At 43.1% G+C, this 13,148-nt stretch overlaps 1 protein-coding gene across 1 annotated transcript; it reads left to right on the top strand.

Moving 5' to 3' along the window:
- The first annotated feature begins 11,325 nt into the window (after positions 1–11,325).
- LOC127309509 (ergosterol biosynthetic protein 28) lies at positions 11,326–12,191 on the top strand. Its single transcript, XM_051340338.2, has 3 exons — positions 11,326–11,547; positions 11,643–11,849; positions 11,929–12,191. The coding sequence occupies exons 1-3, from the start codon at positions 11,397–11,399 to the stop codon at positions 12,003–12,005; spliced, it is 435 nt and encodes a 144-aa protein (XP_051196298.1). The 5' UTR covers positions 11,326–11,396; the 3' UTR covers positions 12,006–12,191.
- The last annotated feature ends 957 nt before the right edge of the window (positions 12,192–13,148 follow it).

The raw sequence follows: 13,148 nt of genomic DNA, 5'->3' as shown, positions 1-13,148 counted from the left end.
TAGTGACACTACATAAGAATTTGATTGGCTTGTTTGGGCAATATAGTCTTATGTTTCCATCACAAACGACCACAACTTATTTTTAATTAACCAGTTTAAGTCTAGTTATCATGTGTTTGGTATGTTTATATTCTAACTCCAAATATTTATTTGTGTAGTAATGATTGCGATGAGATGATATGATTACCGTTAGAAGAAGCTCAATTGCGCTCTTTAATAAGAATCCTTTGTCACAAGGATTGCAAGTCATGGGCTGCGCCTCGACCCATCGCTATTGCGATGGTTTGTTCCATTGCATTAAATATTTTTTTAGTTAAGAATGTCCTATGCAGTGTTGCCAAAATATTAGAGAGGTGACCGTAAGATCACTGAATATTCTCAACAAAGATTGACCCTTTGCAAGGGAACCTTCTGATGCATGGAGATAACGATGTAACCAATAATTATTTTCGTAGAACTTGAATCTATGTCAAAATACATGTATACATATGGTGTATAAAATTTACAATGAAATAGAAATGAGTTTTGCTAATGTATTTGTATACAATATTGAGTTATGAGCTACTGGGTACATCGGAGTAATGCTTGTTGCATATGTAAAACGTCTATGATGCTTGCAGAAAGCATACGGCTAGATGAAACAAATGTGTGTCATCATGATACCCCGCGCGTTTCTGCGGGATATTATTATGTTGAACTCTTAAGAACAGTGATGTGCATTCTTAGTGGACGAATAAGAGATAATGGAAAATGAATTTACTACTTCGGTATAGGATTTTTGTGAGATCAGCGAACCAAATGATAGATATATAGCAAGTCAAACCAATAAAACAATAGCAATGTATTCATTCTAAAATATTTTTTTCTTACAACGGTTTCCAACAAAACAAAGGTTACAATATGATGCTAACCGGATAATTGCATTTTCCCCAATGACACCAAATTTTCAGCTATGCTAAAGGCTAAGACTATAAAAGCCTATCTTTTTACTACTTTGTTGTCCACTTACTGACATTGAAGTTTTGGCGGAGTGATATATTCATCGGAGCTTGACATTGACCAAAGAAAACTCCGCATAAGCCTACCCGCACATTCACAACGACATGTGAAAATTCTAGCTAAATTAAATATACTTATATAACAATGGCACACCACACTTCATATATACCATGATATATGGAGACCTAAAAGAATAATATACTTCTCTTGATACGATCCGAAGCTGATTCTACTACAAACGTGTACAGTTAAAAGGATGGCTAAATGTAAAGAAGCTAAATAGGATAGCTAAATTCCATGTACATATAAATCAATTTACTATGGTAATCTGACGCAAAAGATATATATCGCCCCATACCTTACAAAAGAAAATTGAGAACGTTGTGAGAAAATACTGGTGAGCTATAAGCATAGATGGGAGCTCTAGCACACACGCATCCACATCAACTCGGCGAGTTTTTTTAGTAGATAAAAACACAACTTAGTATCTGAAAAGTGGTCAAAATGATGCATGATGAGAGCTAGAACTGCACCGCCAGTCGAGTGATGCCACACATAGGTTCCCTGCTTGTGTCTTGCACTTACAGACTAAAATAGAAATTGTTTCAGAAGGGAAAGATTAGGGTATAGGGTTTTGTTTCATAACATCTCCCTGTTGTGAATGTGCTCTACATCTAGCTCGGTAAATCACACCCCCAGCAATACATCTTCTTTTGCGAATTTATCTAGTAGTAGCCTGTGTAATCTGAAGAATACAACAGCATCAATAGCAACTCATCAAATGAAAATACTGCCGGAATAATCATGAATGCTCTCTGGGCTTAGTGGTTGACTGAGATGTAGGTGGCAAGGTCATTTGAAATGGAATATATCTTCCCAGTGGTGAAACTTCCAAAACTCAGACTTGTGAGAATTTGAAGTTATGAAGAAATATAGACAGGGGGCTTCCATTTATGTTGGCCAAGAGTTGTGATGAGCATACTTGCACAACATAAATCAATACTTTTTCACCAAGATGATTGAGATTCCAGACGGTATACTTGCACACAACAGCATACCTAGGATGAGAGGAATAGACATTGGTACAACATTCATGAATCCGCTCAAAGAGAAGTACTCATTGAGATTATTGCATTGCAGATACAATGGTAGAAAAAAGCTGAACCTGCAGACATTAATCCCCTCACTCAGCTGGAGACTTGGAACAACAATCCATTTTCTTGTGATTTACAGCCGTAGTGCTATTTTAACAAAGTGACCTTACAGTCATTCCAACAAATAACCTGCAGGATAGTAATCTTGTAGTAAAGAAGCAACATATTAGTATGATTGGGGATGGGGGATTAGGAAGAACCTGGGAGGCTGGGCGGGGAGGAAACTGAAACAGATCACAGGAGACAGCGAGGGCCAGCACCCGCGGCAAACATAGATTGATGTCGACATTCCAGAGTTAAATTCGTCCCATCAAGCTTTCAGATTATCCTATTGAGAAACCTGAAAAATCTCGAGCAGGGACGCATCCACGAGGTTGTGCAGATGATGAAGAGAATGGGGCTGGTCCACTTATTAAAATGGAGAGAACTTGCTTCAGTTACTCATATGTTTGTTTGATGGGAAGATGAGGAGGGGGTGGAAATCAATCGGTGCAAATTGTGATTACTCCGTACTCCCTCTCTCACAGTTTATAAGGCACGAGCGTACCCCTAGGTCGTAAATTTGATCAAGTTAGCATTAGTTATATATTATAAAAATTATATCATTAGAAAGTTCAGATGTTCTATTTTCTAATGATATAATTTTTGTATTATATAATTTAAATTATATAGGTTAAATTGATGACCTAGGGGTACGCGCGCGCCTAATAAACTGTGAAGGAGGGAGTACCATTAGACGCAGGAGGTGGAGATGAGGGAATCAATACGAGTTATGGCGCAGACCTGCCGTGGAAAATATAGGAGGCGGAAGTGGTGTTGAAGAGAAGCTGAAACGAAAGTATTGAAGGATACCTGGACCACCAGACATAGATATCTGGAAAAACATGTCAATGGGTGACGTGGCTTCACCATATCACAGGAAAATCATGTAGTGGGGTTCTACTATTTAGAGATAAAAGATACATACAACGGCCAAAAAGCCAGTAAAAGCATGAACTTCTCACATCTAAATATATCTGCGCTTTCAAAACAATGTCTTTAACAAGGACATTTCCACGCACTGCCAACTAAAGCCAAACCTAAGATTTTAAAAATATAAAACTATGTACTCATGTGTTGATGCCCCCGCTTGCCGATGTTGTTTCTGCAAGTCAAGAAACATCAAGCAAAGTCCTCTTCACGATAAAGACTCGGTCTGCCATTATTAAACCTCAGGCCTTAGCTGTCATGACATTCTCCGCCACTATCTTCTCCATGGAAATGTAAAACCAGTGAAACTTCTCATCACTCCCTCCCAAACCCGCACAGCCAAAAAAATGGCGTATACTACCGAATCTCGATCATATCCAGCAATTTACATGCATCATACGCAAATGGAAATCATGGCGGAGCCTTCCGTAACTTATCACTTGCCAGATCAACGAGGCCCGACATAAAGTAGAACGTTGTCTTGGTTCGAGAAGAACCACCACGTCCTTTATTAAGCAGATCGGCAGACCCCCACGTTGCCGCCCGCTGGCTCCCAGTAGCATGCCAGAGATCTCAGTGGGCACCACCACCCGCACCACACGAAGATGAGGGTCTGAGCCGTACTGAGCCCCCCCCCCCCCCCCCCCGAACCAGGCGTCGTGCCACCCTTGCGGCCACGGCGATCGCCAAGGTCCCCGAAGAAGTCTGGGGCCGCCACCCTAGTGTGCAGCTTCGCCAGACGAGTCCAGGGCCACCGCGAAGCTCCGACCGAAGATCCCACCATGCGGGAAGGAGGATCCCTCCCTCCCCGCCATCGCTAGTCGCGCTCGGAGATGAGAGCCCGCCACCACCATCTATCAGGAGGGGCTTTGCCCGCGTCTTCCTCTGGCAGCAATGGGGAGATGCATGGGAGGAGGGGTGGGGTCAGCGGCTAGGATTTTTTCCATCCGCCCCCTACGAGCGACTCGAGCCAGCGAAAAGTGGGGGATAATTTCACTTGCCAGCCTTTGCACCAACTAAGTATGCACACATCCATTTTAAGAACGAGTATTACAACTTTTAATCTTGGTTAAACACCAAGCCCAGTCCTCGTGATAAATAGCCAAGGTTGGAAAAGGCGCTAGCGCCTAGTGCCTAGACGGTGCTTAAGCGTCCTAGGCGCAAGCTAGGCGGTCATATAGTTTGTACCATAATGTGTGTAAATAGGTTATCATATGTGAATACACATTAATCTAGAGCATGTTAATGAGTAAATTACTATCAACTACCATTAGAATATGGCTCATATGTCTCAACAGTGAAATATGGCATGATTTCTTTATGGGAAAGACAATTTCATGGTTGCCCTGCCTAGACTTCCACTTATGTCCTAGGCGAGGCATTTGTTCATCGCCTAGTGCTTAAGCGTGAGTACGCGTCTCCTATGCATCGCCTTTTCCAACACTGTAAATAGCATGAGTACTAAGAAAGTCTGGTCATTAAGTATAAACAGGAATCTTAACTCGCATCTTTGGGGATTTGAATTCAGGTGTTGGTTTTGTATCCCCAACTAGTTAAGCTAAACTCATTTCCTAAATAAAAAAAATTGAATGTAGAGGCCCAAACTTATTTTCCTAAAAAAAAAAACAGTTTGAATGTAGAGGCCCTCAGCCAATATGACCGAGCTGAGTATTGGTGTATCTCGCTCTCGATCTACTACATAGTGTTATTATTATGGGACCAACAAGGTCAATAAGGAACTCGCCGGAGGCCACCCCTGCCAGCACCAACAAGGTCAATACTAGGCTTTTTTTCTAGGGAAAAAGTGTGAGAGCGCTATGCGCATCCCCACATGTTTTGATTTTTTCTTTTTCATATCTCTCAAATTATGTAACATTTTGATTTGATTTTTTTGCAAGTCACTCAAAAATAACAAATAGAATGGGACAAAAATAGCACAGAATTTTTTTGTGCAATTTCAAATTTCAAATTATTTAAAATTCAAATTAAATTCTTGAAATGTATATGTTCACAATGACATAAAAATCCAAAATATTTTCCCATATTCTAGTTATTATGTTTAAGTGATATGCAAATTTTCAAGTTCAAAGATTGTGTGCTCTGAGAGATACAAAAAATGAGAAGTTGTTTGAGAGAGGAAAACAAGAGCTAGCACGGATCTTGATGCAGTATAGACGGTCCAGATATGGGTGCGCACCAAGCACCTGCTCTGAAAGTCATCTCTCTTTTCCTAGAACTCCTCCCACCAAGCAAGGGGAAAATCTAGCAAACCGGGACACCGAAGTGCCTAACTCATGGGGATTTGCGCTCTCTAGGAAAAATCACTAGCTCTGGTTCACGGGTGGAGGACGGCGGTCGATAAATCACTTCCTTCTTGTGGGCATCGTTTTGGAGAACCCGCAATTAGCAGTTGACATGTGTTTCTACTATTGCCGGGACGGTGGATGCTAGGGCAGCGGCCCCGAGAGGATGATTTTGTGTGCCGAGGGAGGCGGCCTCCAAAATCTTGGTGGGCAACACTTCATGGTGAGGAGCAGTTGCTTGCAGGGGTGGCTGACAATCTTGTGTCGCTCGGGCAATTAGATTGGCGGCTTGTTTCGATTCGTCTCAGCGGAGGCGATTTGACTTTTACGCAGCCCCCATTTTGATGCGTCGTTCATGGTCTGCGAGCAGTTTGCCATGGTGCAGCTTGGGGTTGCGGGTGGCCAAGTCGTGCGGCGTCGTGGCTCGAAAGCGAGTGGTGGCAAGTCAGGAAGGCAGTTCCGAAAGGTGTCAACACCCGGATTTTTAAGTCCAGATGCCTGTTATGTCATACATCGCAATCCCAGGAATATTGTTGTTGCGAGACATAACAGTTGAATATCATAAGTCATCATTCATTACATATCATAGTCGTCTTACAAATAGATCACATGATCCAATATTACAATAATAGTTGAACTATTGTTTCAACACACATCACAAATACATAGCGGAAGCGTAGATAGAAGGGGACTCTATAGTCCACAGGCCAACGCTTGACGTCAGGAGTAGTCCTAGTTGTCGTAGACGTCCTGCTGTCCATCCTCTTCATACTGTTGTTCCTCTTCATAGTCTAGCCATTTGAATAGCCAGGGACAAAGGCGTGAGTACTTTAAAGTACTCGCAAACTAATACTAATGTAAGTACTAGCAATTCTAGTAAGGAGGATGCTAAGCTCTAGTTTCTTTTGCATAAAGCCAATTTTAGTTCACAAGTATTTGAAATAAAAACTCTTCATGTGCTAACTAACTCAAGTGGGAACATTAGTGTCATTCCTACAACATTGGTTGTGATTCAAGGCAAAGTCACCATTTCAGGTTCAAATCACAAGTCACCCTTCACATGTCACATTTTTGAAAAGGGTCTGATGACGGAATAGTATGGCCTTTCCAACCGCCCATAACCGTGGACGCGGCTATTCGAATAGTTCTACACTCTGCAGAGGTCGTACACTTGTGCCACAACATTTGCAATAATCCGTCAGGGTTAACTGGTCCTGATTTATCACACTCCGTGTGCGGACTACCAACCATAACCTTTCACTTACATACCCTAGAATAGGCATCTCTCCCCATGAGCTTGGCCTCCCAGTGAAGACAAACTGTCAGCCTGGGAACTGCACAGGGCTTGGGCCGGACATTCACCTCATAATCACGTCATTTCACATCATTCATATTTCTTTGGAGGCAACCCTTGGAATAACCCCGATGATTCTTGTGTAGAGGCAACCCATACTAAGATACATAAACTTCTAGTTAAGCCCTACCCATATCAGGTATTGTGGGGGTACTTGTAAAATTGGAATGGTATCGCATCCGAACCCAACCATCAGTTTTTGTAAAGTTCACCATGTCTTTCACAAGTCACATTCACCTTCAAAATCTTTCAATAGAATGACTCATCATTCCAAGGTTTTCAAATTCCTTTCAAACTCACAAGTTCCCATCTAGAGTAGTCAATTTTAATTTAGCACTAGCATCTAAGTATGAGGGGTGCTAAGTAATTTTCTTTGCTTCTAGGCTAACATTGATACTCTTGTACTAATCCAATACTCACCAAATGAATCATGAATCAAAAAGTACTTTGATAAAACAAAGGTAAGTAAAGCTTGTAAAGTAAAACTGGGAAATAGGATCATGAACATAAAGTAAATGGGTAATGCCTTGCCCATGGTGAGCTTTGCACTTTGCAAGAGTATTATCTTGCCTTGGTTGGGGAATTGGTCAAAGTGGTCTTCTTCTCCTTGGAAGTAGACCTCCTCCTCCTCCTCTTGATACTCCTCGGTACTAGCGTCTAAAATACGAATACGGGGTACACAATCATCATACCAAACTTATTTACTAAACTAGGCACACTCATGATTTACACAATTTAAACTAGCATCACACATTACTATTAAGTGGGTAGATGTGTTTTTCTTATCTAAGAACAATAATTTCCTCTCATACTAACTTAGGTGTTATTTTCAATTACTTAGAGAAATAATTTCCTCTCATTATCTTATTAAGATTTAATTTCTCTCATGAATAATATATGACCTAGGTTGACCAAAGTCAACCTCTTCATACTTATCATTTAAGAAAATGATTTAAATGAGGTGTACCACCTCATACAATTTAATCTCAATATGGTAGAGATTTAATATCATCAAACAATTCATATGAGACCTAAATGATCAGAGTCTCTACCTCATTTTGAATTGTTCATGACAAGATTTAAATGAGAGAAAAACTCCCATGTGATTTATTAATAGTTTTGGACAATATCTTTGACTAGAAATAGCCATATAGTCCTTTAATTAAGCTAGGCCATGATCATTCAAAGTGACCACACCATATTTTTGCATAAACAATTAGTTCAAGTGAAATGTGAATTATATCAATTGGATTTACTTCAAAATTCAAATTGGTTGATTTTTAAGATTTATTTGAATACTGAAAAGTCTCTGACTTGTTATTTTTGTCACATTAATTCTACAACATATCTCATAGTGAGACCAGTGGCAAGTTGTAGATCTTTTCAGTAGCTTTCCAACAACATCAAATTTGCTAAATTTGGCCAAGTCAAACAGATTCTATTTAATTTCAAAGTCATGTCCAGTATTGAATTTGATTTGAATTTAATTAAACGAGATTTGAATAAAAGGGCCGGCGGGAAATGAACTTGGGCCGAAATAATTCAAAACAGAGAAACTTGGCCCAGCAACGCATCCAGTGCACGTGGGCCGTCTGACGAGGTGGGAGCCACCCGTCAGCGTCTCTTAAACGCGCGAAATGGTACGCGCGTGGTGGATCGTCGGATTAGAGGCTAGATCGACGGCGCTGGTGCATCGTCGTCTCCGACGAGAAGGGGGCTCACTGGCGGCGGTGGCAGGGGGTCGGAGAGCACGTCGGAGCTTCGGCGATCGTCGGAGGGGTGCGCCGCGACGTTGTAGTAGATGAGGAAGCTCTTGGAAGCAGTTGCGTCGTCTGGGGCGGCCTCCTTCTCCGGCGAGCTTCGGCTACTGTGAGCGGCGGCGATCTTGCAATTGGTGGCCTACGGTGGCTAATCGAGCGAGGCAAGGTGGCGAGGAGGGACTGTGAGATGAGGGGAAGTGAATGGCGTGCTCGATTTGAGAGGAGGAGTCCTCCTTTTAGAGCAGCGAGGAGAGGCCGAGGGTGCGGGGAAGGTCGACGATGGCGACGGCGTTCTGAGGCGCGAAGGGGTAGGCGACGACGCGGTGGTGTTCACCATGTCACGGTGACTCAGTGAGCGTCAACGGTGCGGTAGGGTAGGGTGTACGTTGGTCGCGCGCGCGCGTGTACTGACGCGGCCGTGGCGGGCGGAATCGTCCTCTCCGGCGACGGCGGGTACATGCAGGTGACGCGAGCGTGTCCGGCGCGCTCCACGTAGCGTGGCGAGTACCATGGCGAGCGGAGGCGGTCGGCGGTGCCGTGGTACGGCGAGGCGACAGGTGGCCCGTGGTGTCCGTGGGCGACGTCATCGGCATGGCTGGGCTGATCTGGGCGCGCAATTTTCGGGGCGTGTCGGTGTCCTTGCGATCCACCTCGAGTACCATCGTACTCAGGAGATCCAGGGGGACTTGGAGGACACGGTGGTCGTGGTTGGGGAAGAAGGGAGAGAGGGGTGGCTCGACGTGTGGCACATGGCCGGCATGACCATGCCCATGGCTTGCTAGCTCCTCTCCCTAGGGTTCTATTTTGGTGAAGAGAGAGAGAGAGGGGACAAGGGAACCAGGTAGGGTCGAGTGGGGCAGTAGGGTTGGCCAAAACATTATTTTAAATAGGGTTTGAAGTTATTCCATATTTGAAATTTGCAAATTTTGCCCAAATTTGGTTGAGCTCAAATGGATTCAAAATTTGAAAGTGGTGAGTTTGGTTAAGTTGTAAATGACCAGAGACAACCATGTGTGGTGGTGGAATTTTAAAAATCAAAGAATAGCAAAATTTGACAAAGTGAGATTGTTGCATTTGATAAAAAGTTCCAACTTTGCATGAGCATAGAATTTGATCCAAGATGAATTTGACATGGTGGTCTTTACCAAAGTTGTTCTCCTTGATGTTCTCTTGGATGACATGCACAGAATTGGGAAAGTTTAGTTTGAAAAGTTTGAGATAGAGGGGCTCAAAGTAGTGACCATAATATAAATGGCAGATTTGACCATTATCATATGTGACCACAATTTGAGTTTGAAATTGATTTGATTTGTGTTTCTTTGATTCCAAAAGTTGTAATAAGTGTTTAGTAACATAATACAACTAATGGTGAAGGCCAAATTGGTCTAGGTCAGAGATTTGGAAAAATGGCATAAACCATATGTGAGGGTTTTGTGATTTCCTACTTCTTATTCTTTTATTTTTTCTTTGCTTCATTTTGACAAGAGTGAGGTTTATTTGGTGTTAGATTGAGTTGGGTAAAAGGTTCAAACCATTTTAGGGCAATGGGGATGCCTAGGGTAAGATTTGATATTTTGGCTAAGTGCCACATATACCTCTATGCATATGTTTGATTTTATTTTAATTCTCTCTTGAATTGGTTGGTAAGTACTTGGTTGAGTGTGTTGATGTATTTCCAATCATCTACCCAAGGTAGTCAAACAAAGTTTTAGCATTTACACAAAGTAGTCATAGGCTTGCATATGCCCCTTTTTTCTTAATTAAGATCATTTCTTTTTTTATTTTGTTTTTCAAAGGTTGATGACAAGAGGGATGAGGTTTAGGGTTTGGTAAGTTTTGCAATGGTTCACCATCATTTAGCAAAGTAAGAAAAGTAGGGTTCAAAATTTACATATTAGGGCTACATGCCCACATATGTCTTTTCCTTTTATTTTGGTTTCTCAAAATAGATCCAAATGATTTTTGAGAAGGTTAGGGTTTAGGGTTTTTCTTATTTGATTTCTTTCTCTTTTATTTTATTTGGTTGGTGATCTTCACTTGATCACTTTAGGGTTTTAGGGTTTAGCACATAAGCATAATAACACTCATCATGGCAAAACACAAGTATTAGGTATGAGCACTCTATGTAAGAAAAGTTTTTGTTGGTTCTCATTTTTAGAAAAAGAAAATTCATGTTCTCTTTGTTTTAAAATTTGGAATGTTACAAAAGGTGGTGATGATTTTCCATTGGGCGTGGCAGAGCATCCGGATGTCGGGGCGGTGGCCCCGAAACTTTGATAGTGTTTAGGACCCCAACCTTGTGTCGTGTGGAAGACGAGGTTGCCCTGAAGTTGGTCACGCGTGTCTCTTTGGTGCAGCTCTTTGGAGGATTGGCTTCTTCATCCACGTTCAAAATTCCCGTATCTGGTCATCGTCATCTCATAGCAGTTATGGTGTCTTCTGTCTGGTAGTGTTAAAAAATTGTCTGGTCTTTACGGACTTGAGTTTGGTTGTTCTCGCATCTTGACTTGACTTGGCAATGTCCCAGCAGTGTGAACGTGGTCCTGTGACGCTGGCGTTGTTGTATAGATTTTCCCAATTTTCACTAATTAAATATGCACCTTATTCTAAATTTTAAAAAAAGACAGATTTTGCCTTTATTTTTTTTATAAAGAAGTTCTGGATCATATGCAGGGTATGTATTCCTCTGTTAGAAACAAAAGACCAGTCTGACGCTCTACCCGCGGCTGAAGCGGCAATAAAGCATCGACTCGTGAACCTCGAACGTCAGACCAATTTCATTTCCCTCTCGCGCTAGCTCGCGGCTGTCTTCTCCTACCAACTCCCTTGCGTCTCTCGCGCCGCACTTGAGCCAGACATGGGTGTGGCGGTGGCCGGGAGGAAGCTTGCCGCGCTGCCAGCGCTCGGGTGGTGGCTCGTGGTGGTCGGCGCCGTCCGCCTCGGCTTCGCCTGGTCCGGCTTCTTCGACGCCCGGGCGGTCCGCGCCGGCACCTACTCCGGCACGCACGGTCATCTTCCTCCTCCTCGATCGCTATATCTCGTCATATATACATAGCCTTGCCCCTAACTAATCGGTAGTACGTACGTACGTGTGCGCGTGCAGTGACCGATGTACACGGCCGCACCGTCGGCGTGTGGACGCTCCTGTCCTGCACGCTCTGCTTCATGTGCGCCTTCAACCTCGACAACAGGCCGCTCTGCGCAGCGACTCTCCTGTCCTTCGTCTACGCCTACGGCCATTTCGTCGTGGAGTACCTGGTTTACCGTACCATCACCGCAGCAAGCCTCGGCACTCTCGGCTTCTTTGCCGGTAATGAACTCGCCTCTGATGATTACTTACCTCATATGTAGATGGATACTAACTGTTAGATCCTCCGAATCGCTCGCAGTCCCGTCGATCATCTGGACGATATTCCATTGGAGGAACGCTCTTGGCCACCACCGCGCTGCGACCAAGCAGTCGTGATTCGTGAGCCCGTCGGACTATTTACTGTTACCGGCTCGTCAGTTGACGGAAGCTTCCTCCCATGCCATCGAATAAATCTCGCAGCAAATTCAGTTTTATGCTATATGATAGTACTGTACCTTTTTTTTTTATTGTAACCCTGTTATTCCATCCATGAAATAAAGAGTTACAATACTTGCACAGTTATGCGATCTCTTTGTTGTTCCTTTGAAGTACACCTGGCCAAAACTCGGGCCAGGCCGGGCTTCGGGCCAAGCCCGAAAAGCCCGAACGTAAAATGCCAAGACCGAGCCCAGCCCGGCCCGATCGTCGGGTCCATAAATCAAGCCCAAACCAGGCGCAAACAGGCAAAAGTTTGGCCCGACCCTACACTAAAGTGCGAAAATTGCAAGCCCGAGCCCGGCCCGGCCAGACGTTCGGGCTTAAAAGTTAAGCCCGAGCCCGATACAAAGTGCAAGCCCAACCCGGTCCGGCCTGGGATTTTCGGGTCGGTTCGGGCCGGGTTGTCCGGGCCGGGCTGCCCATGCCTAGTTGTACTTTGAAGCCCTCTACCTTTTAACTGGGTGGCACATATTTTTTTTAACAATAAGGCCAAAGGCTCAACTTTAACATAGTAAAGCCACAACAACATAGTTACAAGGTGCTGAAAGAACATCTACCAAACATCGTAAAAATTATAAAAAAAAGCACAACTTGATCTTCAATGCCATCATCCAACAAAATGGGCAGAGCGGTATTTGTAGGGATAGAGAGTTCTTGGTTCGATCTACTTGTTTTGCTTACTTGTTGTTTTGATATGTAAAACCTATAGTAGTTTACCTTAGTTTGTTGCTTCGATCTGTACTTTTACTTTTAGTGTACTTTTGTTAAGTTTATGCTATGATCTGTAAGGTCTTGCTTCGATCTGTAAGAGTAGAGTAGATTTGCTTAGTTCTTGCTTCAATCTGTAAGAGTGTAGTTGTTTTGCTTAGTTCTTGCTTCGATCTGTAAGCGTTTAGTGCATTCCTAAGATTTTTAATGGCCGTTATTTCATCGAACACATATTTATGCGTTCTTCTAAGCCAAGTTGTTCATTTATAAGTGCGATAGTTGGTACGGGGATTGATTCTACAATGTGTACAACTACTCCTTGTACCAGCTATG

This window comes from Lolium perenne, chromosome 6 (assembly GCF_019359855.2).
Source record: "Lolium perenne isolate Kyuss_39 chromosome 6, Kyuss_2.0, whole genome shotgun sequence".
NCBI lineage: Eukaryota > Viridiplantae > Streptophyta > Magnoliopsida > Poales > Poaceae > Lolium > Lolium perenne.
This window is presented reverse-complemented; position numbering and strand designations above follow the sequence as displayed.

What these genes read in the sequence shown, in the direction of transcription:
- LOC127309509 (XM_051340338.2), top strand. Translation starts at nt 11,397, where the DNA reads ATGGGTGTGGCGGTGGCCGGGAGGAAGCTTGCCGCGCTGCCAGCGCTC. An exon ending in CACCTACTCCGGCACGCACG is followed by an intron (nt 11,548 to 11,642) that starts GTCATCTTCCTC and finishes GTGCGCGTGCAG; the next exon opens with TGACCGATGTACACGGCCGC. An exon ending in CACTCTCGGCTTCTTTGCCG is followed by an intron (nt 11,850 to 11,928) that starts GTAATGAACTCG and finishes AATCGCTCGCAG; the next exon opens with TCCCGTCGATCATCTGGACG.